The sequence below is a fragment of the Pteropus medius genome, unplaced genomic scaffold, assembly GCF_902729225.1.
Source record: "Pteropus medius unplaced genomic scaffold, Ma_sr-lr_union100, whole genome shotgun sequence".
Lineage (NCBI taxonomy): Eukaryota > Metazoa > Chordata > Mammalia > Chiroptera > Pteropodidae > Pteropus > Pteropus medius.
Genome location: NW_024352789.1, coordinates 2,222,563 through 2,249,489, shown reverse-complemented (window position 1 = coordinate 2,249,489; position 26,927 = coordinate 2,222,563). Strand labels below are relative to the sequence as shown.

Sequence of the window (26,927 nt, the reverse complement as noted above, 5' to 3'; positions counted from 1 at the left end):
CACTGTTTCTGTGAAGATCCTTAAGTAAAGAAAAGCATAAACTTGCCTTAGGAGAAAAAAAGTTTTGCCTTTAGAAATCATTTGAAAGAGGTGACGTTCCAAGGTGACGTGAGGGGTTTCCCAGGTTGTCTTTGGTGGGGGAGGGGCATCTACTATTTAAGTAAGAGAGAAGCCGGGGCTCCTTGAAGAAAATGCCATCTTACTCGATCAGAATGTACTCAGGCGCTTAGCTTTCTTGTCTCCACCACTGACCAAAACGTCGAGTGTCTGTAACTTAGGACGCCTGCTAGCTCATCCATGACTCTCACAATCAGAAACGATGCTATCCCACATCAGGTCCTTCTTGGGCTTATTTCTGGTACTGAGGTGTGGATAATATAGACTCCAGCACGTGGCACAGGATTGTTTGGATTCTTAGGTGATAATTTGACACTTCTGGCATTGCTATTAAGCACTTTCTGATTGGGTCACCTCACAGATTGTGTTGCTTAAACCAACAGCTCATCCTTAGTTTCTACAGTGTTGAGCTGAACGTCAGGCCATTTTCTACTATTGGCTCATCAGACATCAGAGACAAAGGGGCTGCTCTATTCTTGAAAGGAAATAGCAGTGGACACTGGGAACATCATTATTTGTCATGATTGCGAGTCATTATGAAAGGGGCACAGAAAGCCGTGGGGTCCAGAATAAAAACACTTGGAAAGAGAAACCTAGCTTGGGGATGAAAATAATACAGGGTTCACCCAAACAGGGAAACATGGTCGGGGAAGACAGAGGTGGTTTTTATTCTTATTTCTTTTTTTCATATTTAGATGTCGATATAGTAACCAAATACCTTTAAGTGATTGGGAACTTTTGTCAGTTTCCAGACCATTATATCTTGAATTAAGACGTGATACATAGTTAAGACAGACAAAAATAATTGTTTGCCAAACATTTATTAATTTTTTATACAGTCCAATTATTTCAACAAGAATGTCTCCACGGTAGTATCAATAGGCCTCAAAGGATTGTGGGCTGATAGGTCTTATCACGGGCCTGTAGGAACTTGCCCCTCTGTTTACAGATTTTTCCCTTTCCCTCCCCCAAAATGCTCTCTGTGATCTCTTCTTGGCCCTAGAGTAACAGAGATGTTTACAGGATCCTGAGCAGGTTCTCTCTCAGCTAAAATGAACAAAGGTAGTAATATTCTCAAACTCATTAAAGATTGGGGGAAGAGAACTGAGCACTATAGACTACAGCAGACAGTTTGAAAATGTGAGCTCTGGAGTTGTTTGAGAAACAGTTTACTTCCGTTTTATGAGATTTTAAGTACTTATGGAGTTAAGTATAAAAAAATCTAATTCAAATTCTAAGTCTTCAAGTTAAACCTCATCCTTAACAGATATTTCTCCCAGTTATGGGCTGATTGCACAGGGAGTTTTTCTGTAGAAGCCAGTTCCTCTGTAGTATTCAAGGGTTGTAAAAATTCGTCCCCTTGTGGAATCTGTGCTAACGATGCCACAAAAGATGAGAGGCTATTTGGAGGTAAATATTAATGTAATTTAGGCCCAAGAAGAGATATCGACTTGAACTTTAAAAATATCTAAACTCTCCACAAGATGGATCAACCATTAAAAAAAAAATAGACCCAATTCTTTTGAATCTCACATCACCATATTATTCTTGTTACTTTTGAAAGCAATAGATTAACATGTCTGCAAACAAAACTCCTTGAGCAAATTAAATGATTTGTTTTTTTTTTTTTAAATGCACACCACGTTTGCACCAAAGAGCAAAGACATTTTGCAGTGAAGAACTACTTGAGGAAGAATAAAAGGCAGAAGTACAAAGTATTATAGTTTAAGATTTTGGAAAAAAGACATATTCTAACATCAGAGTTTCCCCACAACCAGAAACATTTGAGTCATTTGGTACCCAGTGTTGGCCATTCTCCTCTGCGGAAGCTTTGGCAGGTGTCGGGGTGCGGCAGCCTCTCAAGGACGGTATTGGGATCTCTGCTCCTGGATGTACTCGTAGAGAGGGCTGGAGCGCACCGGGGCGCGGGCGAACTGACGCTTGCCGGGCTCGGGGACCTGCTGACCGCCCTTGTCGCTTTCCTCCCAGACTTGGCGGCGCCTCTGCGCCTCCTCCTGCTCTTCTTGCCGCAGGTCCTGTCCCTCACGACGCCTCTTCTCCTCGCGCGCAAACTGCTCCTCCGCCGGGTACAGCCGGTCCCGCTGCTGCCGGCGCCTCAGCTCCGCCCGCTGCCCGCGCTGCAGCTGCTCCTCCTCCCCGCGTAGCTGCGCGTCCCGTTCCTGCGGCTCCTCTTGGAACTGTCTGTCGCGCTCCTGGCGACGCAGCTGCTGTTCCTCCTCTTGATACTTTCTGTCGCGCTCCTGGCGAAGCTGTTGCTCACGCTCCTGGCGACGCAGCTGCTGTTCCTCCTCTTGGAACTGTCTGTCGCGCCTTGGCGACGCACCTGTTGTTCCTCCTTGGTACTTTCTTTTCTGTCGCGCTCTGGCGACGCAGCGTTGTTCCTCCTTCTTGAACTGTCTGGTTCAGGCTTCCCATGACGCAGCTGCTGTTCCTCCTCTTGATACTTTCTTTCTGTCGCGCTCCTGGCGAAGCTGTTGCTCACGCTCCTGGCGACGCAGCTGCTGTTCCTCCTCTTGGAACTTTCTGTCGCGCTCCTGGCGACGCGGCTGCTGTTCCTCCTCTTGGAACTTTCTGTCGCGCTCCTGGCGAAGCTGTTGCTCACGCTCCTGGCGACGCAGCTGCTGTTCCTCTCCTCTTAACTGTCTGTCGCGGCCTTTGGCGACGCACCTGCTGTTCCTCTCCTTCTTGGAACTGTCTGTCGCCTCCCGGCGACGCAGCTGCTGTTCCTCCTCTCGGTATTTGTCGCGGCTCCTGAGCAGCTGTTGCTCACGCCCCGGCGACGCAGCTGCTGCTCCTCCTCTTGAACTTTCTGTCGCGCTCTTATGACGCACCTGCTGCTCCTCCCTTGTACTTTCTGTCGTTCGTTCCTGATGGGTTAAAAGCCACCACGCCTCCTGATGACGCAGTTGCTGTTCCTCCTTCTGAACTGTCTGTCAGGCTTTATGACGCACCTGTTGTTCCTCCTCTTGGTATTTCCTTTCTGTTCTGCCCTGGCGTAGTTGTTGTTTGACAGCCTCCATGACGGTGCTGTTGTTCCTCCTCTTGAACTGTCTGTCGCGCTCCCCATGCGCGCGGCTGCTGTTCCTCCTCTGAACTGTCTGTCAGCCTTGGCGACGCACCTGTTGTTCCTCCTCTTGGTACTTTCTGTCGCCAGCCTCTGGATGGCGGTTGTTGTTTTCACGTTCTATGACGCAGCTGCTGTTCCCTCTGAACTTTCTGTCGCCTTACGAGCGCGGTTATGTCTTCTTGAACTGTCTGTCGCTTGCTCCTGAAGACGCAGCTGCTGTTCCTCCTCTGGTACTTCTCTTTCTCTAACGTGCCCTGGCGAAGCTGTTGCTCACGCCCTGGCGACGCAGTTGTTGTTCCTCCTCTGAACTGCTGCGTTTCATGACGCAGCTGTTGTTCCTCCTCTCTTTGAACTTTCTGTCAGGTTTTATGACGCACCTGTTGTTCCTCCTCTTATATCTTTCTTCTGTCGCGCTCCTTATGAGTTGTTGGTACCACTGCTCCTGGCGACGTAGCTGCTGTTCCTCCTTCCTTGAACTGTTCATGTGTCTCCTGCTGCGCTGGGCTGTTGTTCCTCCCTTCCTTGAACTGTCTGTTCAGGCTCTTGGCGACGCACCTGCTGTTCCTCCTCTTGGTACTTTCTGTCGCGCTCCTGGCGAAGCTGTTGCTCACGCTCCTGGCGACGCAGCTGCTGTTCCTCCTCTTGGAACTTTCTGTCGCGCTCCTGGCGACGCAGCTGCTGCTCCTCCTCGCGGAACTTGCTGTCTTCTTCCCGAAGGCGTCTTTTCTCTCCTCTTTCCTCCTTCAGCAGCTGCTCTTCCTCTGGAAACTTCCTGTCTCGCCTTTTGTCTTCCTTTTGCTCCTCTCGCTCCCGCAGCGCTTCGTCTGGGAATCGCCTGTCGCGCTGCCGCCAGCTCTTCCTCTCCTGTTCTCTCGCTCCCTCCTCCTGCTCATCCTGCAGGGGCCACGGATCCTGCTGGAATCGTCTCTCGCGCACCTGGGAGTCTTCTAACTGCCGGATCTTTTCTTCGGTCTCCGCGCGTTTGGTGTAAACCTCGTCGTTACGACCTTCATTTTCTTTTTCTCGTCGCCCCTGCCATTTCAGATCACGGCGCTGATCCTCATCCGCGAACGGCCGCTTCCTGTCCCCGCGCTGCACCTTCTTTTCCTCCTCTTCCTCCTCCTCCTCGAGATACTGCTGGCGCCTCTCCTCCCGCCGCAGCTGCTCCTCCTCCCGCCGCAGCTGCTCCTCCTCCCGCCGCAGCTGCTCCTCCTCCCGCCGCTGCTCGCGTGCAGCCGGCTTGGCGAACAGCAAGTGGCGGCGTCTCTGACTTTCTTCCTCTAGTTGCCACCTCCATTTCTGGTCGCGGCGCAGCTCCTGGCGTCGCTCCCTCTCCCGATCCTCTCGGAGGCGCTCCTCCTCCTGGAGCTGCCGCTCCTCCTCCTCTTCCCGGACCTGTCGTTCCCGCTCCTCGCGCTCGTCCGCCCTCGGCTGCCTGTCCCGCTGCTCGCGCTCCTGGCGCCGCCTCTCCTCCTCCTCCTCCTCCTCCTCCTCCTCCTCCTCCCGCTCCCGGAGGCCCCTCTGCGGCTCCTGCCTGCGGGGCCTCGAGTAGACTTTGCTCTGACGGGCGTCGGCCTCGCGCTCTAGCTGCCGCTGCCACCTGGGGATGCGGCCCTCGCCCCGCTCGCGGGCCTCTTCCTGCTGAGCCTCCTCCTCGGCCAGCTGCTGCTCGCGCCGCTCCTGCTCCAGGCGCTGCTCCTGCTCGCGCCGCAGCTTCTGCTCCGAGCGCGCCTCCTGCTCGCGCCTCTCCCGCTGCTCGCGCCTCTCCTGCTCCAAGCGCGGCTCCTGTTCGCGCCGCAGCTTCTGCTCGGATCGCGGCTCCTGCTCGCGCCTCTCCTGCTCCAGGCGCGATTCCTGCTCCAAACAAGATCTCCTGCTCTGGTGCTGCAGAAGCTTTGCTCCCAGGCCACCTAAGTGGGCATCTCAGAGCCCAGGCTGCAGCTTGCTCGGATCAGTTCTCTGCGCGGCTGAGTTCTGCTTGCGCTTTCCCTTCACCTCCAGGGCGGCATTCCCTGTCTAAGCGGGTTGCTCAGTGCTGTGAGTTTGTTTGATCAGGGTTCTGTTTCTGTTTCAGCTGGTTGTTTCAGGCTTTCCTCCTGCCAGCCCAGGCCTCTCCTCTGTTCTGAGTGGAGAGTCTCAGAGGCCTGCGCGCTTTCCTGTGAAGCCATGGTCTCTCCCCTCCAGCTGCCCCTTCCTGCTCCTGCTGCTCGCTGCAGGCAGCTGCTCCTCTCCTTCCTGGGAGTGCTGGAGGCTGTGCATGGTCCATGCTGGAGGCTCCCTGCAGTGGCTTGCCTGCCCTGTCTCCACCTGTCTGGAGTGCCCAGTGCGCCTGAGCCTCCCAGAAGGGTTTTTCCTGGATCTCCCACCTGCTTCCCTCCGCCTTCGTTGTAGCAGCCAGCCAGCCCTCTGTTCTTCCTGAGGTTTGCCTGCTCCTGTCTTCTTCTGCTCATTTTTCCAGTTGTCGGTCCCGGGGCTGAACTGCCTTCTCCTTCTTCTGCTGCTGGATCCCAGAATCATTGCCTCCCTACCATCAGCTTGAGCGCCTCCCTCCCCATTCCTTCCCGGTAGGCCTGCTTTATTGCATAATAAGCTCAATATTTGGCCTTTAAAAATGAACAGAAAGTAGGAACTTGGTCGATGAAGCCTCCGTTAGAGTCGCGATCCAGAAGTGCTCCAGGACTGAGATCCACTGTCCAGGGTCATGTGGGCTTCCTGTGAAAAGTGCTGCAAAAAAAAAAAAAAAAAAAAAAAAAGTTAAAATGCACCATTTACAGGTAAACGTTCACCGACAACGTATATTTTATGACATGCCGACACCCGAACGACATTACGAGCAATTAGAAAAACCTGCCTGTACTGAGGCTTGTCCCCATGTAAAATGTGAACACCATTTTAGAGCTGTATCACATTCGTTGGGAACTTTTGCATCTTGTAATTTAATGCCGATCAAAAGAACACAAGTTCTCTTGAGCTGGGTGGATACCAAAGCATTCATCCTCAGGAGAGGAATACTGGAAATTTCTGAAGATGCGCAGCAGCCGTTTCTGTCTGAAATAGCCAGTACCCCGGATTTGATTTTTATCCCTCGTTGGAAAACAGGATGAAACACTTAATGGTGGCCCCCTTTTACCGGAGAACAGGCTGAGTTTAATGATCGAAATTTTGGAAGTAAATTTAAGCTCCTTCCAAGCCTAATTTGATCTGATGTCTTGTCATCAAGTACGTGACATACTTGCTAGCAACTTCTTTAGGACTCGGATTACAATGCCAGTTAAAGACCTTCAGGCTCAGAAATGAACGTATCGTAGAGCCGTCATGGTAAAAAATGAGCATAAAAACACCATTCCTTGCTCTGGTTTCTCCTGAGAGGAAATTTCATAACCCTAAATCGATAGAGAGGTTCCTTTTCTTCTTATTTCTCACCTGAAGGACAGCTCCAAATTCCCTTTCAAGGAGGGTCTTCAGGTCTTTCTTGCACAGAGCTGCCCCGTCACAATCGTGCGAGGCATATTGATTGAAAATCTCGGTGATATCGAAGATGCTTCTCAGAAGTGGCGACATTTTTTTTCCTTCCTTCAAGTTCAGGTAAACCTACAACGAAAAGATGGGATCCAGAATCAAAACTCTATTTCTGATCTTGGAGAGGCTATGACCACACTACTTCAGGCAGATCCCGAAATAATGGGACTTTACGACAGTAGTTATTTTCAGCCTGGGCTTTCAGAGCGCCTTATCTTTGAATATTGTACTTCGAAAAGGGAAGAGAAATCCTGAGAAATTTCAAGTCAGGGAATTATCTTCAGACTATGCTGTAGGTAGCTTTGCATCGTTCACCCAGTCTGGATTACCCATATCCTTCTCTTTTCTCTCTTCCTGCTTCCTGGAATATTTTATATCAGACAGTGAAGAGAAGAATGTAAGAATTTAAATTGGATGTGTTACTACTCATAGTATCTTCCTCTGAAGCTGAACAATGAGGACAGGCGAACGCCGACCGGTGAAGGAAGATCTGAGAGCATCTTAAAGTGGATGGAAGTCGTGCACACTTAATTGTGGCAGCAAAACATTTGATGGTAACTTGAACAATAAAAAAGGAATGTATATTATTTCCCGACATTATAGTTCATAAGAGATCTGGGAGTATAATTCATAAGTCACCAGTTCTAAGATTAAGCGCTACTTTTTCCTAGTCAAAGGTAGCATCGTACTCTTCAGATATACCAATGCAGAAAACAGTGGGCATGTCGTCTGCCTTAACTCTGAGGTGTTACAGATATTCAGTTATTGAGAGCTTCTGAGAGGTAGTTCCTGACTGGCTACCAGAGTCGATGGGTCATACTGAACCTGAAAAACTGAATAATATTGGACTTATGGTTAGCTTTTGTCAAACCCAAATAAACCATTTGAATCTTGGCCTTATAAAAGACAGGAGTTAGCCAAAAGCAGATCCATGTGAAAAGAATCCATGGAAGGCTTCACTGGCTGGGTGAGTGTCCCGGTTCATCTAGCTGGCCTCTTGAATTACTTCTCAACTCCAATACCTCAGGTGGCATAACTCCATGAAGATGGCCCATATCGGTTCTAGGTTTTAGGAAGAGGAACCCCATCAGAGTCATAGGTGACCGTGCTCCAACCCCTGACACGCAAAAAAACTTGCAGAGTTCAGAGCCTTGGGAGGAGAGCCATGTCTCCCTTTGAGCGATGACTTCAGCCATAAGAACATGGCGTGGAGTTGGTGGGGGTTAGACATCCTATAACAGCCTGATGTCTTGTGGCACATAGACCCTCGTTGCCCTCACCCCTCCAACATCTACGATAGCTGGAAAATGAAGAGTCGCACAGAAGGACACGCTCCCACCGCATGGGACTTACCCGCGTCACCAGAGGGAGACGTCCAGTGCTCGCTGACACCACTGGCAAGTGTGCTGGGCAGCTGGGAGCTGGGCCTTTTATAAGGGCTTTAATTGTGCCCCGAAGACCAACTTGGGAAGGAGACACCCACTCTGTGGGATGGCCTGATTCATTCATTCCTCACCAAGCCCAGCTCCGCCTCTGTCTCCGCAAATGGCTTGTTTATCTCACTATTTGCTCACGTAGCTATTTGGCACCAGGTTCACAGAATTTGCCTCCTGACAGTTAGGGTGCTGGCCCCACCTAACATGAAAGGATAGAATGTTTGACAGATCTCTAATTTTCTTTAATTGTTAAAATTAAAACAAAAAAAAAATAATAAAAGAATTAAGGTTCAGAATCTTAATTAATTATGACTTCATTATAAAGTAGTAACCTCTAAGCTATTTACTTTACAAAATATTTTAAGTTTTAGGTTGGGGTTAAACAGAAAATTTGGTATAAACTGATGAGAACCAATTACTTTCTCCCTGGGATATGACAGTTCATGGGGAGCTGCTTTGGCCCAGCCTGAAACAATTCTAGGACGATGAGAGGGTATAATAATTGAGTTTAGTTTCTTCTCTAAAAAAGCAGGTGGGAAAAATTGCATTTGTATTCTTGGGCCTTAGGACGATTTTCCTATAGATTTACTGCCTCCTTAGTAAACAGGTTGGAAGGATGCTTTAAAGTACGTTTCATTACGTGGTTCCTAAGTGAACCGAGGTCTGCAGAATTTCATTCTTGGGGCTATTGCATCTAAACGAAGTTCGCTCTTTTCTCGTTAGCACGTCATTGCCCCTGGTGGAGAAGAGCTGGCGTAATGTGTTGTTGTAGATACAATCGCACGTTGTTAATGACCCTGACACCGAAACCCTTGACTCGGCCTCTTCTGGAAGCACGTTAATGTCATGGGTCATTCTGGCCCATTATATCTGTCAGGGCTTTCTCAGCCCTGGTGACCATTTGCAAATCTCAGCGCTGTTTTATTGCAAGGAACTGGATTTGATCCCTGGTTGTCAGCGGCTCCCAGCCTTCCGTTTCAGACCGTATGAAACTTTGGTTCACACACACACACACACGATAGATTTATGGAGACTGTTAAACGATTCAGTGGCTTTCAACATTTCTGTCTCTTCCATTGTCCAACAGAGGCAGGTACTGGTTTTCTGAATTTTGCAGAGATTGTGTTGGGTCCTTCAATGGAATGTAATTTGGAACCTAAATCTCAATGGCTATTCCTTTACGTGCAGACTGATCCAAAGGATAGTGGAGTTAAATTCTATTTGACCCCTCCCTGCTGCCCCCCACCCCCGAGGAGGGGTGAAGGGCAAGTGGGAGCGACAGGTTTTCTTTGAAGGCAGCTGTGCGTTTAGCTCACTTCTGTGTCCTTAAGGATTTCAGCACCGAGGCCTGAGACCTCGGGGTTTTACTGTGGCTGTTTCTTGGGATCGGTTAGCGAACTTGATGTAGCAGCTCCTTAGTGAAGACTGAAGATTTCTCTGTTTTTTTCTGTTTATTTTTCCCCCCTTCTTTTTAGGATTTTCTATAGTTCTCTTAATCTTTGATTTCTAGAATAGACCATCATGAGCACTGCAACCACAGATCACCATGGAACCTCCATCTCTCACAGAGGATACTAGCCTTTTTTATGAGTGTCCTTCAAGGAAGTCCCTGGACAAAGCCTGCCCTGTGTCTGATTCTGTTTTTACCCACCTGTGTGTGGCCCAGGTGGTGGGGTGCATTTGTGTGATTCCATTACCTTTTTATAATCAATGCACTCAAGGGGACTGGACACTTCTTAGCTTCCATGAGCACAAGGGGAAAATATTAATCATTCTAAAATCATGTTTGAGCAAGCAAAACAAATATAGAACCAAATTCCAAAGGAAAACGCTTCTAAACGGCCTTGAGAAAATGGCTGAATTTGCACTCATAGTAACAGAAAAACTTCCCCATGCTCAGTGAGGCGAGGTCTTAGATCCGGTGATGTTTCTCTTACCCACCCTTGTTAAAAGTCGGTACGGCGTCAGGGACAGTATTTAAAAATGTGAACAAACCTAAGAGAATTAGCCTGTCTTCCTTCCTTCCTTCCTGTCTTTCTCGGTACATCATCAGAAGGATCGTAAGTAGATTCCAATGCTAACTTCTAAAATCGGATTTGATATTCTCCTAATGAAGTGGCCCTTGCTGCTATATGGTGTCCCTTTGTTTAACACTATCGTTACTTAAAAATATTTTAAAAGGAGCTCCTGACAGGATGTTTGGACAGGAAAATAATTTTCATTGCTTTCTAGTTCCTTAAAAGGTTGGTAAATGCCAGAGAAGGTAGAAAATCATCAAGACTAACATATTGGCTCAATCTATTTTTTTTTTTTTGAAGACCAACTGAGAATCCTTGAAATGTGGCAGTGTCATTCATTGTGGTTCATCAGAAAGGAATGGTATTTTTATAATCTGAGGATCTCCATATTCTTTATAGACAAAAAGTCTCATTATCTTTTTTTTTTTACAAGACTGGAGACTGAGGTGCTGAGTAGTCAGAGAACATTCTTGACTGGCCCAGGAAGAACCCAAGTGCCTCTGTTCCATTCTGCAGGAATGTTTTATTAAGGGTTAATGCCAGTGGGTCCAGAGCATAGCTACAGTACTATACTGTTACTTGGCTGTGAGACACGAGCTCTTTATTACAGAGGAATCGAAAGAGAGAAAATAAAATTTATATCACTCGGAAGCTTGAATATTATGTCGATCATGAAGCCTCATCTCTAATCTTTGGGAGTGGAGCTCCGCTGGGTGAACAAACGGAGAACTAAGGTTTACTGGTCTTAATCACATTCAGAGGCTCCCCCTCCTCCCCATTTTCTCCTGTCAGAACCCAGAAAAAGTATAATAGATTTGACATTCTGTGGTATTCTGCCAGGACCAAACCCTGCCTTGGCTTTATTGGAAAACGACCAAGGTGAAAATTTGGATAAAGCTGAGAAGGCACCGGTGGAACCCTCAGCCTAATGGGCTTCTCCAGAACCCTGTACCAGCCATGATGTCAAAACCTGGGAAAATGTCCAAATTAGATGACTAAGATGGCTTTAAAAAAAGTAAGATTCTTTGGTAAGCTCTCTAAACACCTCTGCAATGAAGACTTTTTCTTTAAAATTGTGTGTTAAACCTTTTAAGTTTTTCTGTTGTTTCTTCTTATTCACTGACCCACTCCCTGGGACCCCACCTCTGCCAGTCCAAAACCTAATATATATTTTTTGAGGCCCCACACCAATTCCATCATCTCTCCAGGACCTTCTTTGACCTTTACATATAATGACCTTCCAATTCAAAAAGTTTTTTCCCGCAGCATGCAAAGTCAGCATCATACGACCTTGCGCGAGATAATGCGCAATTTCCATAGTTCCCCGTCATTTAATGGGTGCTTGTTTTGTCTTCTCAATTAGGTTTTAAGTTCCTCGGAGGCAATGCTGTATCTTTTATTTCTCCGCGGTGTTTAGTAAAATCCTCGCTGATATGATGTAATTTTATTGCACTGTGGCACTTTAAACGGCCAACAAGTCAGAACGAGATGAGTCGCTTGATCCGGGATGGCGTTCCAGGGTTTGGGGTGATGGCCTGGGGATGAGGGCACACACCGTCATGCGAGTCAGCCCTCCTGGGGCCTCTTTCTGGTTTCGCCACTTGCAGGACAGATGACAGAGGCGGCATCACCCCACGCCTCTCTGCCTTCCCCGTGCCCATCGCTTCACCCCTCTGTGAAACGAGGAGCTGTGAGATATGAATCCGTTCCTCCGGGGGGGCTGTGATAATTATAGCTTGTAAAGCACTTTGTGACTCTTAGATATAAAAGGGCTCATTACTATGGCCATTAATAATTCTTAATTTTTATCTTCTTCAAGGTAAATTACCCTTACTTTAATTATACCCCCACCCTGGTGGTAATTATACCTCTGAGAGTCAGCAGATGCTTTCAGCTTACATCATGCCAACAGGGTGACTGGGCACAGGCGAGCACGGGAGAGCACCCCCACCTCTGCCCGCTTCCACTGTCGCCAGAGTGGCAGAGGGCTCTTGGCTTTCTAAACTAGTCACAGATGTCAAGTGATTTGTCTTCTCTGTTCCTAACTGTATCTTTACTGTGTCTACCCAGCATTTCTTCAATTTCACAGAGCTTTGGGATTTGTCAAACGACGCACTGCATGGGAAAAACGAGTTTAATTTTCGTCTTCTGATGAACACTCTGAATGAAGGCGGCAGGCATCTTTGGCTGGGCCGTGGGGACCGTGGTATCCGTTATAAAAAGGTCCACGGCCGCCACGTACAGGAAGGGCTGTCGCTCCGCAAGGGTAGAGACGCTGTGTGGCGTGTTCTCTTCTTGGATGTAGACCTGTTTTCAGTAGAACGCTGAGTCACTCTTTGGGGTGAGGTTAAGGGGATCTGTATCTAAAGAGCCAAAAAGAACAATTTTTTTGAGAGAGGTGTTGCTTCTGAGAATGGGGCATCGCATCGAGGGGGTGGGAGCTGCGGCTTCACACTCGGTGGACGCTTCAGGCTGCGGGAGTCAAGGGCATGGCCGGCCTCCCAAATACGGAAAGAGCACTTTGAGAACAAATGGGCGAGTGGCAGCCTGGCTCGGAAGGTTTTCCCAAGGCTGGACGTCCAGCTGTCACCCGTGTCGAGGTCTAGTCGGCGAGTCCTAATCTCGGGGGTGTCAGCCCCCCGAAGCCCACCCTGTGCCTGGAACAGGTGTGGAGGGGTGTGAGTGTGTCAGTGTCCGGCACCTGTCGTAGCTTTCATCCCGACCCTTCCCCTTGGGAGCGACGCAGGCTCCTCTGGCGCCTGCAGACCCAGCTTCCTTCTTTTCTTTGCTTTTTCTTCTCTTTTACTTAAAACACTTTTTTTCCCTTCCCCATCCCATCCTCCAAACTGCTGGAAACTCAGGTAGGGAAATAGGACGGAGTTGAAGGGACTTCGGGGCTGGGGGACCAGTCAAGGTCTTTGTCCCTTTGCCTCTAGGAGGATCTGACCAGGTTAATAGCGTTCGTGGAGAAGCAGAAGTCGGCCGTGCGTGTCCCCATTCTTCCCACGGGCATCTCTTTCGGCTCACAAGCGTTTACTGAGCCCCTCGATTCTGCGCCCATCATGTGCAAGGCGCTGGGCCTCTGCCAGAAGGCTCTCCAGCCCTGCCCCCCAATGATTTGCAATGGGAGGTATTGGGATAAGAAAGGTTTAAGTCCAAAAATAAGGCTATATGTTAGTATTGCTTGTATGTGCTATGATTTTTTTTCTAATGATACACACACACACCCACAAAATGCTAACAGAAGTTACCTGTAGGGAAGGGGAAGTACCTTTCTAGTGTATACTTCTTACACTTTGTGATATTTAGACCATGTGAATGTGTTATCTATTCAAAAATTAAGTACATTAAATTCAAAAAGCACAAGTTTAATTCTAAGAGAAAAAAAGATGAAACAAATTGAAGATAACTCTCGGAATATCATCAGGAATTAAAATTTTCATTCTGAGATATAACGAGAGAACCTCTAGGGATCAATGCTTCTAGAAGACGAGATGGCATTTTACTTACTTTGTGTTGCACCTGGCAGGGTATTTGGGAATTAATACATTTTTTTTTTAAGTGTGATGAAGCTAAATAGCCCTTAAAACTTCTAAACCTTAAAACTCACAGAAGAGGTTGCACAATAAGCATTTGTCATAGCCTTTTAGCGATTCTGTCAGATGCGTACTTGGAACTTTTCAGATATTTGTCTTTGAGGCTTTTCCTTATCTGCAGGTAGAGTGCTGTGTCACAGCTTCTCGGCTGTCTGGCCTAGCTCTGGGCTCTCAGCTGGCTTGCGGTCAGCTCTGGGCAGATGGTGCACCATTAAAGGCTCACCCAGAACCACATCATTTGAAAGCATTTCCCAAACTGCATGAGTAAGTGCTTTCGGCAGCGCCAATTGGGTCTTTGAAGTAAACCACATCTTCCACAGGTGTCGCAAATGGGGGATGATTACAGCATCTCACAGGGCAAAAAGGCAGTGTTTCTGAAATTAGGAAAATCCCTCCTTTCGGGGCCAATGTATTTCAAAATCAGATTTTGGTCCCTTTTGTTACTCTTTTCAAGGTGCAAAGCTATGAAAGTCTGAGAATATGAGCCCTAGGATAGTGGTTTATACGTCCTCATCTGCCCCGTGGATGGCCACAGCGCCTTGCTAATCCAACACTTTCACTAAAAACCTGTGACGTGGAAGGTTCTGTAGTAGACGAAAGGGCTTGCGACCTGGGAAAAGATGCTGTCCCGGGCATTCGGAGAAGGGGCATAACTGCGAAGTCTGGTTACGATTCACCGCGCTCTGCAGGTTGGCGAAGGCAGGTTAGGGATGCTTGGGAGGGCTTCCTGGAGGAGATGGGCTTGTTCTGGGTAGGATGAGCAGATCTCAGGCAGGCCACGCAGACGAGGGAGGCATGGCAGGCAGTGTGCAGAGAGCTGGGGCTAGGGATGGGCCAAGTGTGTTTTGAGAAAAAGACAGCTGACCAGTCAGTGCAGTGGAGCGTTTGTCCGTCTTCGATGAGGGGCTGTATCTCCTCGCACCGCTCAGCGCTGACCGCACAGAAGAGATGCTGGTTTCAACCACCGTCCATTCGTTTCGGAAGGGATCGCGTTCAGTAGGAGGCAGGCCCCGTAGATAGAGCAGGCACTCAGCAAATACTTGTCGCTCGAAAGGATGAACGAATCGCATTTATGTGTCATATATACAAGACCCCATCCAAGTGCCGTGATCAGAAAGGAGCCCTATGAGCGTTCAGAAAAGGCTGTCATCTTCTAATGGGAGTTTGGGAGGAAGAGAGGGGGTAAAAAAGGGACTCGTGAGAGGGGTCCCGATGAGCCAGAAGATGGGAGAGAGGGCACAATTTTCGTTCTTTTCAGTCTTACTGGGAGTACGAAACGGGTAGAATGGGTGGCCAGGTGCGTAGTCGGGGTAAGGTATGTGAGGTGGGGGAGGAGGGAGTGGAAAGGCAGGGGAAGTGGCACTAAAACCCGTGTCCTAGTCCCCTCTCCGCCGGCCAGGTCAGTGCTTTCTCGTGGAGATTAAAAATAAAGGTTGAAGGAAAGAAATTATTTCCACCAAAAGGCTGGATTCATATCTGTATCTTAAAAGCGATTCCAAGATTATCACCCAAACCAACCTGAGCTTCTTTTGCCATTATTATTCAGATGAGGACTTGAATAAGCAGAATTTGTCTCAGTGAGGAAACGGCCTGGAGCGTGGCCTAGGTGAGGCTGAGTGGACTGGTTTTGCTCATATTTAAACAATGGCTCACGAAGGAGGCTTCATCTTTGTAATCCAAGCATCTGCCACATTTCAGCCTAATCCTGTGTACTCAGCATCATGTAATCAATTAGGTCTAATGAAACCTGCTGAGCACTGGCCCAGGAGGCAAAGGTGGAGGAGAGATACCTCTGTCCGACGTCTCCAGTCTAGTGGAGAGAGTTTTGGCCTCTATCACGTGGTGGTGGGGAGTCTGTTTTTTGTTTTCGTGATCATCATCACCATCGCCATCGCCATCATCATCATCATCACCATCATCATCTTCTTGTGATTCATCCTCATCACCATCATCTTCATCACATCATCATCACCATCATCCTCATCACCGTCATCTTCGTCATCATCATCATCACCATCATCCTCATCGCCGTCATCTTCATCATCATCATCGCCACGCAGATGTGCTAGAACCTGTTGTCTCACTTAATTCTTAACCAATTCTGTATAGTAAGCATGATTGTTCCCATTTTGTAGATGGGGAAACCGAGACTTTGACATGTTCAGGGACTCACCTAAGGTCAAAGAAGGTGGCAAGTGGCAGAGCTGGCACTCGAATCCAGATCTGTCCGACTTTAAAACTCACACTCCCGACCATCATTCAGAACTCCTCCTCTAAGCCTCTGCTGCCTGTGTGGAGGTGGCTGCTTCGATATGGAAAGTACCGATTAAAAGACCCTCCCTGTACCACCCCCCATCATAGCCCAGGTAAGGCTTCTGCCCCCTCTGAAGTGGTTGGGACGAACACGCTCTGCAGCAGGTGTTGATTTCCTGAAGGTGGTCCCCTCAGCCGCAGGTACACAGGAGCCCGTCATCTCTGTGAGAGGCTGGGAGGGTCTCGTCTCTCAGGAGACACGGTAATGATTACACGAAGGGAACCTGACCTCAGCAATGCTTTTCCCCTGACGACTTTGTGCGAAGAAACCAGACTTGGCCAGTTTGCGACCCTCGCCAAGGCACTTGGGGGCCTAGAGCATCCTGTTATCAGACACCAGCGCAGTGACGGCCAAAGGTCATGTGCGGACCCGGCAGACTTCTAGCCACAGCTTGATTATAGTCATTAAACTTTTATAGGACACTGAATGTATTGCAGAGGATTTTATGATCTTATTTATTAGCTGCTCCTCATCCAGCCTAGCCCGACACAAGGGCTGCCGCCTCTGCTTTCCGGACATAAAAATGGGGCCACTGCCAGGTTAAGTTTCTTGCCAGAGGTCACCCAGCGGCCGAGCTGGGGTTCCGACTTGCTGGACTGGCCAGATGTGGTCTTGTCCTTTGGGCCAATCTGTTTATGTGGGAGCCTTGGAAATTTAGAGCTAATGAAATAATATACTGGGGGTCTAGGAGGTAGTAGGACATGTGGTTTGAAATTTGTTCTGTCTTCCATGGGGAATTCTGTTTTGGGGTCCAGAACGGGGTGAATCAGAAGTGGAAGAGCTCAGTCCCTCTGTGGTCCTGCCCTTTCTTTTAAATTCACATTGAAAGAAATATTCAAGTATAGTTGACAGACGGCATTGTTTGAGTTTCAGGTCTACGGCATAGCTCTTTCTATATCTTGGACATTCACTCCCATGGATATATCCTTTGTGAGTATCTCCTCCCGCTCACTGCATCGCCTTTTGGTCTGGTCGATGGTTTCTTTTGCTGTGCAAAAGCTTTTTAGTTCAACACAGTCCCATTTGCTTATTTTTGCGTTGATCGTTCTTGCCTGGGGAGACATCCGAAAAAATATCTCTTAGACCAATGTCCAACAGTTCCCTACCTATGTTTTCTGATCAGAATTTTACGGCTTCTGGTCTTACATCAAAGTCTTCGATCCATTTTGAGTTTATCTTGTATGCGGTGTAAGGAAGTGGTCCCGTTTTACGCATGTGGCTGCTGTCCAGTTTTCCCGGCATCATTTATCGAAGAGACCATCTTTTCCCCATTGTACATTCTTGTCTCCTTTGTTAGAGTAACGGATGACAAGCACGGGATCGCTATTCTGTTCCCCGATCGATGTGTCTGTTTTGGTGCAAGTGTCGTGCTGTTTTTATTGCTATAGCTTTGGGATATAGTTCGAACCAAGGCCTGCGATACCTCCAACTTCGTCCTCCGGTTCTCCCTTTTTTAGGTACCATCTTTCCCTCTACTCTCCAGAAGCTGGTCTTGAATGAGTGGGTCTAAGTTCCAGGTATTTGGAGAAGGACCCGGGCAGTGGGTGGTTCCCATCATGCTTTGTAGACCGCTCTCTTTTGCTTGGAGATGCCATTCTGATGTGCTCGTCTTCTCCAGGTAGGGTTTCTAGTTAAACCACGAATCTCGTGGGATCTTCCTAGGTGTTCAGATACTTGAGGCTCTAACACTAACTGGATTTGGGAACTCGGGGTTAAGCCAATTGAAATATTTATTTTTTATTATTCTCATGCGGCGGGATTCCTCAAAGTGTCACGTGCGTCGTGAGTTTCCAGAGGGGACTCTGGTGTAAACCATGTCTGAAACTCGCGGGCCACTGATGCCATTTCCCCCGTGTGCTGTCTCCTGACAGTGACAGCCCACGGGTACCCCCTCGGGAAGTTTGAGCTGAGGGAGGCTCCAGCGTGTCTCGTTCACACAGACGACACACGGTCCCCTTCCTTAGTTCTGTGGCTCCCCATGGGGCTTCGTTTGCTCTGTGGAGTCACGGGGAGAAAGGAAATGCTCCCTCAAAATGCTCTTGGACAGCAAATTTGGGGTGAAATATCTTCCCTGCTGGGCATGAGCTTGTACCCAAGGCCAAGAAATGAAGCAGATGTCTCCCGAAGCAGACTTTTCTTTCTGTCCTGTCCCATTATGTCAACTGTCAGATAATAAGTGAGTTTTGATTATAGGGCATGTGTTGGGACATAAGTTACTATATAGGTCTTAGAAGTATAGATCCAGTAGGTTATATTCTGAACAACATCTTGAGATCATATGTACCAATAATTTTCAACATAATAAAAGTTTCTCAACTTCATAGGGAATTTCTGCCAGAAATTTCATAGTGGTGTCCAGGGGTGGGAATGTGTCTTCTTTAGGAGCTGTTAATTTTGAAGTAGGTTCTGGCTGGCCACGTGGTCAGCTGGGAGCTGGCGGATCCCTGTGGCAGGCCCAGCTCAGAATGGTGTTGTTCCCTGTGACCTTAGTGAGTCACTGAAACTCTCTGGGCCCCGGTCTCTATCTATGAAATTAGGATAATGACTCCTGCTTCCTCCCTCCCTCCTGGGGGCAGGGGTGGGGGTGGGGGGCACATGAGATCATAAGTTGTAAAGTGCTTTGAGCTTATAGGGAATGAAGCGAGAAGAGGATTTTTAAGGTTCTCCATGTTCTCTTCCTTCCCTTGGCATCTGAAAGCCAGCTCCTGGGGACAGACCAGGAAGAGAGAAGCAAGGTCAGGGAGCGACTCCTGTGTGCGGAACTGCCCAGGGCCCCGGTGGGGCTCCGGCTTTCACCGAGTCCCGGACGTCGCCCCTTGAGCGCACTGTGAATGTCGTGAGATTTACACTCTCTGTCCTTTATCTGTCCGTCGATAATCAGCTCCTGTTACTGTGGGGTGTTTAGACTGATTATTTTGTATTTTGCATGAAATCTCTTTCCTGCTCCACATCAGAATCCAGGCGAAGTCTCTTTAGCAAACCTTGCCAAATGCTCGCTTGCTGGATTCAGACATGTTCGCTGGATGTTTGTCCTTCCATTGGCCCTTCCTCGCCACGTGCCCCGAAAGCTGGGACAGGTGGCATAGCCGGGTTGTCTCAGATCAGCGGGGTCTGGCCTCAGTGACTTTTTGCTGTCGGGAGCCCAGGCCATTTCATTTTTTCTGCTGTGCCTATATCATCACATTGCTCATTTTCCTGAGGCCGAGATGGCGGCAGAGGTTGGAAGGACTTGCCTGAGGCCACGGGGTGACTCATGAGCACAAGGGAGAGAGGGATGTGAGCGAGATTTTTCCCCGCTGACCTCACTCTCAGACCCTAGCGTCTAGCCCATCCCCTCCCATGGCCTTGCCTGCTTAGAATTTTGTTGCCTCCTCCCACCATTGTGAATCTTTGACGCAATTCGTTTATCTAAGGCATCCTTTGGCCCATTAGCCTTGTGGTTCTCACTGGGTTGCAAAGTTTCCCACCCCTCATTCTACTTAAGCACCAGTTCAAGTCTCATTAAGGGCCCTCCTTCACTTGTCTGCTTTGCGATGGGCCGAGTCCTTGTCGAGGCCTTGGGTAATATCTCATGGGTGAGTGCTGTGTGGTTGCTCGGGAGGCGAGGCAAACTAGAATTTGTTGAATGCCTTTTGTTCGTCATGCTCTACACTAGCTACAAAAAGAACGCAATAACCCACGAGTGTGGGATTCATATATTTTTTCAAATTTATTTTTTATATTTTAGGCGAGGCAACCCTTGGTTGACCTCACACATTGCAAGGACCTTGTCAGCTTACAATCCCTTATTTTTTATTTTTTATGACCACAGGACCTGGTCTTCCTAGGTGGTCTCCCATCCAAGTACTCACCAGGCCTGACCCTGCTTAGCTTACGAGATCAGACGGGATGGGGCTCGTTCAGGGTGGCGTGGCCGTAGATGGCATTCACATTTTGGAGATGAGGGAAGGGAGGACCAGCGAGGCCCTGTGACCTGCCCAGTCCCATGGCAGCGAAGGGGAGGAGCCGGCCTTCGGCCCACGCTCTTTCCCACCATGCCCTGCTGCTTTGGGGTTTCCCAGACGTTGGCGGCCACGCTTCCTGTTATTTACGTAATTGTAATTTCTTACGTTCGTAGAGTGATTTATGGCTTCAGAAAGTTTTCACGAATTCGATTTCATTTTATGCTTGCAACGGCCTTATGAAATAGGCACCCTGGGTAACAATAATTCCAATTTTTTTCTGATGAAGAAGCTGATACTTCTGAGGTTTAGTGATTTGACCAGCGTCTCACTATCCGGTGACCAATCTATAGCATATTATCTATTATCGCAATATTCTTCCTTAAGCACTATTTTCATTATGTCGCTCTTCTGATTAAGAACCTTACAGTGACGACCTGGTCCTCAATGTACAATTCTCGTTGCCTGCCGACCTTCCCTATCCATCGTTTACTCATTCAACAACCTTAATTAAACACTCGCTATGTGTGAAGAACCGGGGATACAACGAGGAATGATAGCTGGGCCCAGCCCTTGGGGAGATTACAGTGTGGTCAGGGAACATGCGGGTCAGCCCATTATTCTAATCCGGGGTAATACAGGCTGTGAGAGAGGGTGTCACGGGAGCACATGGAAAGGGCACCTCGCCCAGTGGGCTCACGGAGGGCAGCTTAGAGAAGGTGGCGCTCGTGCCGAATCCTGTGGGACGAGTTGGGCGTAGAGTGTGAGAGGGAGGGATGGGGTGAGGTTGGGAGATCATGGAGGACTTTGTGGGCAAAAGTGAGGAATTTGGACTTTATCCCGTAGAGTATGGAGAGTCATTATAGGATTTTAGGCAGCAGATGACACGATGACATAATCAGATCTGCATTTTCGAGACGTTGCTATGGCGGAAGCATTGAGAAGGAGGGCCAATTAGGAGACAGGAAAGTCACTTAGGTATTCATCGCAGGAGAACAGGTGGGCGCTGGAGGCGGGAGCTCAGGTGTTTGTAGTCGGACCCCGAAGGCTCTAAGCGGAAATCCGTGTGTTTGCTGACATGGCGCGTGTAGACGGTGAGGCCGGGGAAGGAATCCGGTGGCAATCTAGGTTTTTGGCCTGGGCAGCTGGACAGACAGTGGACCTGTTTACCTAGAGAGGGACGTGAGGGGAGGCGTTCCGCTCCGGGCACGTTCAGTGTGAGGTGTCTGGGAGACACAGGAGGCAGCGGGGGACGTGGGGGGCGGGGTGGGGGCGAGCCCCGGCCTGGACACAGAGACTTGGAAGCCGTCGGCAGGAATGCAGTGACTGCGGCCTCAGGAGATGAGACTGACCAGGGGCAGGGCGTAGTGCGGGGTGCTCTCCTCGGCTGTGCGTGAGAACCCCCCGGGGGGACTGATATGAAGCCAGGTTGCGTGGGTCACGCCAAAGACCTGGCGAGGTGTTTTGGGGAATGGGATCCTGGCGCCGGTGGCTTTTAGAACTGTCCAAATGATAAAGCCCCGGCCGGGGCGGACAGACATTTGACCTATGGAAAGAAGAGTAGAAAAAGCCTCATTGAAGGTGACAGAAGGTGGGGAGACGCTCACGGGGGGGCCTAAGACGCTTCCTGCGGATAAGAGACCCTGGCGAGAAAGGGGGGTTGTGGGTACCCAGGGCAGGAGACTCAGGAAGAAAAGAGCGGCCCCCCCTTATACATAACCCTCGGTCACTTCCCAAATGACTCTCTAGCCCAGGCGCCCAAGCTGGTGTCCTTTGCGTGTTTTAAACTGGGTTATTTAGGTTTCTTTCGTGGTTAAGTTTTAGGATTTGTTTCTATATATTCTGGATATGGATCCCTTATCAGATATACAAACTTCGCAACTATTTCTCCCATTCTGTGGGTTGTCTTTTCACTGCTGATGCCCCGAAGTTTTGAATTTGGACGTGGTCTAGTTTATCTAGTTTTACTTTTGTTGCCTTTGCTTTTTGGCCTCACGTTCTGGGTTTTTATTTTTTTCTTAAAGCAGCTACAGTTTGCCGCTCTCCTATTGTAATGATAGTCAGTCGAAAGCCCTGGTCAGATCTGTCAGGCCTAATGCTGTTAAGCCTGGTGGTGCCCGTCTCACCAGCGGCCTCGCCCACATTTGCTCCCCTAAAGCCTACTCGTCCTTCGGGGTCCAGGCCTACTGCTTCCAGCGAGAATTCCACTCGTGTTTCCCGGCTGGACGACAGGCCTATCGCAGTATTCTTTGAATTAAATGTATCGATTTGTATACACTGCCTCTCTCAGGAGACCGTGAGCTCCGTGAGGACAGGGACAGCGTGATCCATGTCTGTGCCCCCCACAGTCCCTGCATGTGTCTCGTGTGTAGGCAAAGACCAGTTGCTGGGCAGTGACGTGCCGGGCTCTGCTCCGTGAGTTATGGTGCCTGTCGGATAGGCTCTTTCATTGGCTTGGGAGGCCATAAAGTGATTTTCGAACACGGACTCCGGAAGTCAGGCCCGGATTTGAATTCTGTTCTCGACACTTCCAAGATCCGTAACTTCGGGTGAGTAGTCTCATCTCTTGATGGCTCGACTTTCTCGTCTGTAAAGTGGATGATAAGAAGCACCAAGGGTCCGTGAGAGGCTCCCGTGGAGTAAGGTGTGCGAGCACTCAGCCTTGTGCCCGGCGCACGCCACGTGCCCAGGGAAGGTCGGCGAAGCCTATTATTTTTTACTTGTATTTGCAAACAATCGTTTGTTCTCTTGAACCCGTCACATGGCATCGAGATCGTGTTCTGCCCCAGGGACTGTGACTTGGTCGTGGCAGACAGCCCTGCCAGTGCCCGGCAGAGCTTTCAACCCATTGTGGCCCTCGGTGTTTGCTGGCTCAATGAAGGCTCGACTCTGAGACCTTTCAGCCGCAGCCCCAATACTAATCATACTTAAGATGCTTCTGTTATTAGTAGGCGTTGCCCCACCAATAAATGTGGGGCCTTATAAATGAGGAAGATCCAGGATTCCCTGGCTTTACGGAAGTGCGTGAAGGACGGACTTGTAAGCTGGGAACTTTAAAACAAGCAGAAAGCATCAGAGCGCCACAATAGAGAACCGAGAATAGTTACAAACTGTTCTTTACTCCACAGCACACCACGCGAGGGACTCAAGGACGGTGAGGAAAACTTAATCCCTGGGGTGGAGGGTGGGAGGAAGGGCGTGGCTTTATGGAGCTGAAGTTTGAAGCGAGGCTTTAAATGAGTACAATATTAACTGACAAAATCCACCCACCTATTTGAGAAACCTAATCATTCATTAAAGCTGGGGACAGAGGCCCCCTCTGCCATGAAGATACTCACTTGTCTGGCCCAGCCGGCATAGGCTCTACTCCTCCTTCGAGTCCCCAACAAACGTGTATCGAGTCGGCCTTCCTTACATGCAAAGCTTAGGGCCTGCCTCTGCCTCTAAGGACAGGCCCTTCTAGGACATGGCCCTCCACAGGCTGTTTCCGCCACCTGACCGAGATACTACCACTGAGATTTTAAAATGAGGAAACCGAGGCTCAGGTCGCAGGGGAGACGCCATGTCTGGGTCCCCATGGAAGTGACGCCTGGAAGCAGGTTCACACACGGGTCAGGTAAAGAGGGTCATGCGTCAACAGGGCCTCACACCAGAAGGTTGCCCAACGGTTTAACAGCCGGATGGCAGGGGGGCCTGGCATTCACGGGTGGGTGGAAGCTAACAGGGTCTCACAACAACGCGGGGCGAAGTGTGGAATTATAAAACGATCAACGGGAAGCAGCAGTCCGGAGTCACGCAAGCGGGAGGGCTGTAGTGTCCGCTGGCCTAACGGCTGGGTGCAGACGGGGCATCGCCCATCAAATGAAATGGTTCCAACAGGATTTGGGGCCCCATTGGCAACGGGACCTGGTCATGGGTCTCATCGCGGCGTGATTACCATCCGGGCGGGACCGGCGACAGCGCTGCAGGGGGAACGCGTGACGGGTCCTCGACAAGCTCTCCCTGTCCGCTGGGCAGAGAGCGCCACACAGTGGTGACCTGTTCCCTTTCCAACAGCCGCTGTCATTTTTCTAGCCGGCTGCAGACGCCGGCGACAGAATCCAGTGGCCAGGAGGTGGCGCGAGAACCCCACGGTACCTTTCCCGGTTTGCCGCCATGGTGTTTCTCAGCCTCTGGGGTATTGACTGTATTTAATCGGACTGGCTGATTCATCTAGAGCTATGAAACCATAGCGTTTTAACTTAAGGAGAGATTATATGTCGTATTGTGCCAACTCCTCATTTTAAGGATGAGGAAACTGGAGCACACTAAGGGGACAAAAATCACCGAGGGACCTCGCAGCGGAGGGAATCGGGAAGGATGCTCTGGCTTAGCTCCAGAGGGCCGCTGTTTCTCCAGCGGCAGAGCCCACTTCGGGGTCCGCCTGCAGCACAGCGGGGCGCTTCCCCTCCCTCCCTTCACGCCCCTGCTTCCTGGTCTTTGGCTGTTGGCCTTGGAGCCTGCGTGGCCCCCCGTTTGCCGTGTGGCAAGGTCTACGAGAGCTCACGTGGTACCCGCGATGGCGAAGTGACGCAGGTCGAATTCACCAGCTCTGACCTCATGTTAGCTGCTTCTCTCTACTCAACAGTCTCCTCGGCCAGGTTTCCCCTTAATCCCTCATTTTCTGCTCTGAAATCTTTCCACGGCCCCTCTTACTGTCAGAGAAAGAATTCCGAGTTCTTCCTGCTAGAGTCTCAGGTCCTCCGGCTCTGGCCCACCTCACCCTTCGGCCGTGACTCGCTCTGCTTCCCCTCTTCGGTGTCCTCGCTTCGCGGAGGAACGATGTAGTCATGCTGTCCCCTCCGCCCAGAATGCCGCCCGGCCCTGCCACTGACCCACCGAGAGCCCCCGCGAAGCCCGAGCAGCTTCCAGACTTCGAGACCGCTCACGTTTGGATTGATTCTCTGCCCTCTGGCTCAGCTTTCTGGCGAGGGCCCCTCAACAACGGTGTTATTTAAACAGCAGCCCCCGCAGGGGCTGCCCCGCCGAGCTCAAGGCCCAGGCCCAGCCGTGACCCCTCTCGTTCTCTCTCCCCCAAAGCCGCGGCCCTAGAAGCTTAGCCGCTCTCTCTCTGAAAGCCTTTTTCGGCCTTGTTTAATGGTGGTTGCTGTATACATGTTTCTTACTAGGTTGTAATCTCCTGGAGGAAAGAGACTGTCCTTACGAATTTTTGTATCCTCCCCGTGATGAATATGATCCGATGGCCCTCGGCATCCATTTCCATCTCCTTCTGTGTTTCTACATTCCCTCGGGGCTAGGGTTCTGGATGTGAATTACGTTTTACCTATGAGATGTTTTTGCATGATATTGATTGACAGGAGAGACCCAATACATGTTCAGTTGAATTTATTCCGAAGCCAGACTAATTTCTTCCGTCTGCCCACCTGTTCGACAAACAATTAATGAAGCCGCTGGACACCAGTGACCTGCTGTATGAGGCTGTATGCGGTTGAGTAAGATATGGTCTTACTCCCAGTTTGGTGGGGGAGCGTGGAGTAGAGTGTGTGACACATGACACACCAGAAACGAGTAGAGGAAGGAGTGCGGGGTGTCCAGGAGGGCTGCCCAGAGAGGTGACGTTTTGGGGACATGCAGAGGATGCCTAGATTTTGCCGGGCAGAAAGGGGACGGGGTGTTCCAGGCTGTGCGATGGTGTGGTCAGAGGTAGAAATCGATGAAAGACCGGTGTGCTAAGACAAGACCAAGTCTTTGGCGTGGCCAGAATGTCGGATGCCCCCGGGCGGGCTGGGCAGGTCCTCTGAGTCAAATGACAAAGGGCCTATGTGCCGTGCTCAGGCAGGTGAACTTCATTTTAAAGTCTCTGGGAGCCACTGAAGGGAAGGGAGAAATGGGAGGAGATTCCGGAGGGACTGGTGTGTGTGTGTGTGTGTGTGTGTGGAGACGGCCAGACTTAATGGCCGTGTGAACCTGGCGGGGAAGGAGCTGAAACCATCCTTAGAGAAATTCCCTTTGTCTCCTTGTTATATGTTTCCTATTGATTTTTATTTTTATTTTTTTTCGGTGCCCAGGAGCTCAAAGAAGCAAGATCTTAGAAGTCTAGAAATGAGGCCTTGTTTTTGGGACACGGCCCACGGGTGAAGATGGCACAGCCCCACGGGGAAGAAAGAGAAGAGGCATCGAGGTCAGTGCTCACCAATCATTTATTGGGTCTTTTAATACAATTCCATAGGTTTTTCTCGCGAAGGGTTTTCAGGCCCCAGGAGCGATGGAGCATCAGAGTTGGCTCCTTGGACGCTGAAAACGGGTGACATCTGCTTTCCCTGTGTATCATGATCAGAAACCAGGAAGGCATGCAGCTGGCCTCAGTGCAGTCAGCTGTAGTGACGGCGGCTCGGTGGACCGTCCCTCTGGGAAGGGGTGGGCGCTGTGGACATCAGAGGTGCTCTCTGTAGCCGCTGGCTCTTGTAGCTGCCTCTCACTGCGTTTCATTTCAGTGTGGACTAGGAGGCTTGCAATTCTCCATGTATCAGCCGCTGGAGCCAAAGCCCACCAAAGCCCAGGCGTCCTGTCCTCAGGCTGTGATGTCTACCTTCAGAATACCTTGCCTGTTTCTGAACTTTTGGGAGAAGTTTTTACCTTACGACGACCCAACCATGTCCCATCTACATGGAGGGCAAATCAGGAAATGATTTAAATCCCCAAACTAATCAAAATTGGGATCTGATTATTTCACCCAATTTCCCACTCAGATTTCACCCAACCGTACACCCTAGCATTGCTGCTCAGAGAACTCAAATGCCCTGAAGATGAGTGCTAGTCCTCAAAAGCATCCTTGCAAGTAGATAGAGGGTAGAGGTGAGAAGGAGACATGCATTTTCCATCTCTTAAAGGGAGTAAA

General features: G+C 49.6%; 1 protein-coding gene and 1 pseudogene across 1 annotated transcript in view; both read right to left on the bottom strand.

The window, feature by feature from the left end:
- Positions 1-921: 921 nt before the first annotated feature.
- The window catches only part of LOC120592232 (trichohyalin), a 33,700-nt gene continuing 7,694 nt past the window's right edge, over positions 922-26,927 (bottom strand). Inside the window, 11 exon segments of the mRNA XM_039849825.1 lie at positions 922-2,449; positions 2,452-2,590; positions 2,592-2,911; positions 2,914-2,937; positions 3,086-3,236; positions 3,734-4,221; positions 4,255-5,059; positions 6,629-6,796; positions 15,688-15,846; positions 20,712-20,767; positions 21,637-21,656. Coding sequence (XP_039705759.1) covers positions 1,977-2,449; positions 2,452-2,590; positions 2,592-2,911; positions 2,914-2,937; positions 3,086-3,236; positions 3,734-4,221; positions 4,255-5,059; positions 6,629-6,796; positions 15,688-15,846; positions 20,712-20,767; positions 21,637-21,656 — 2,803 coding nt within the window. The 3' untranslated portion in view covers positions 922-1,976.
- On the bottom strand, positions 19,891-20,009 carry LOC120592289 (uncharacterized; annotated as a pseudogene).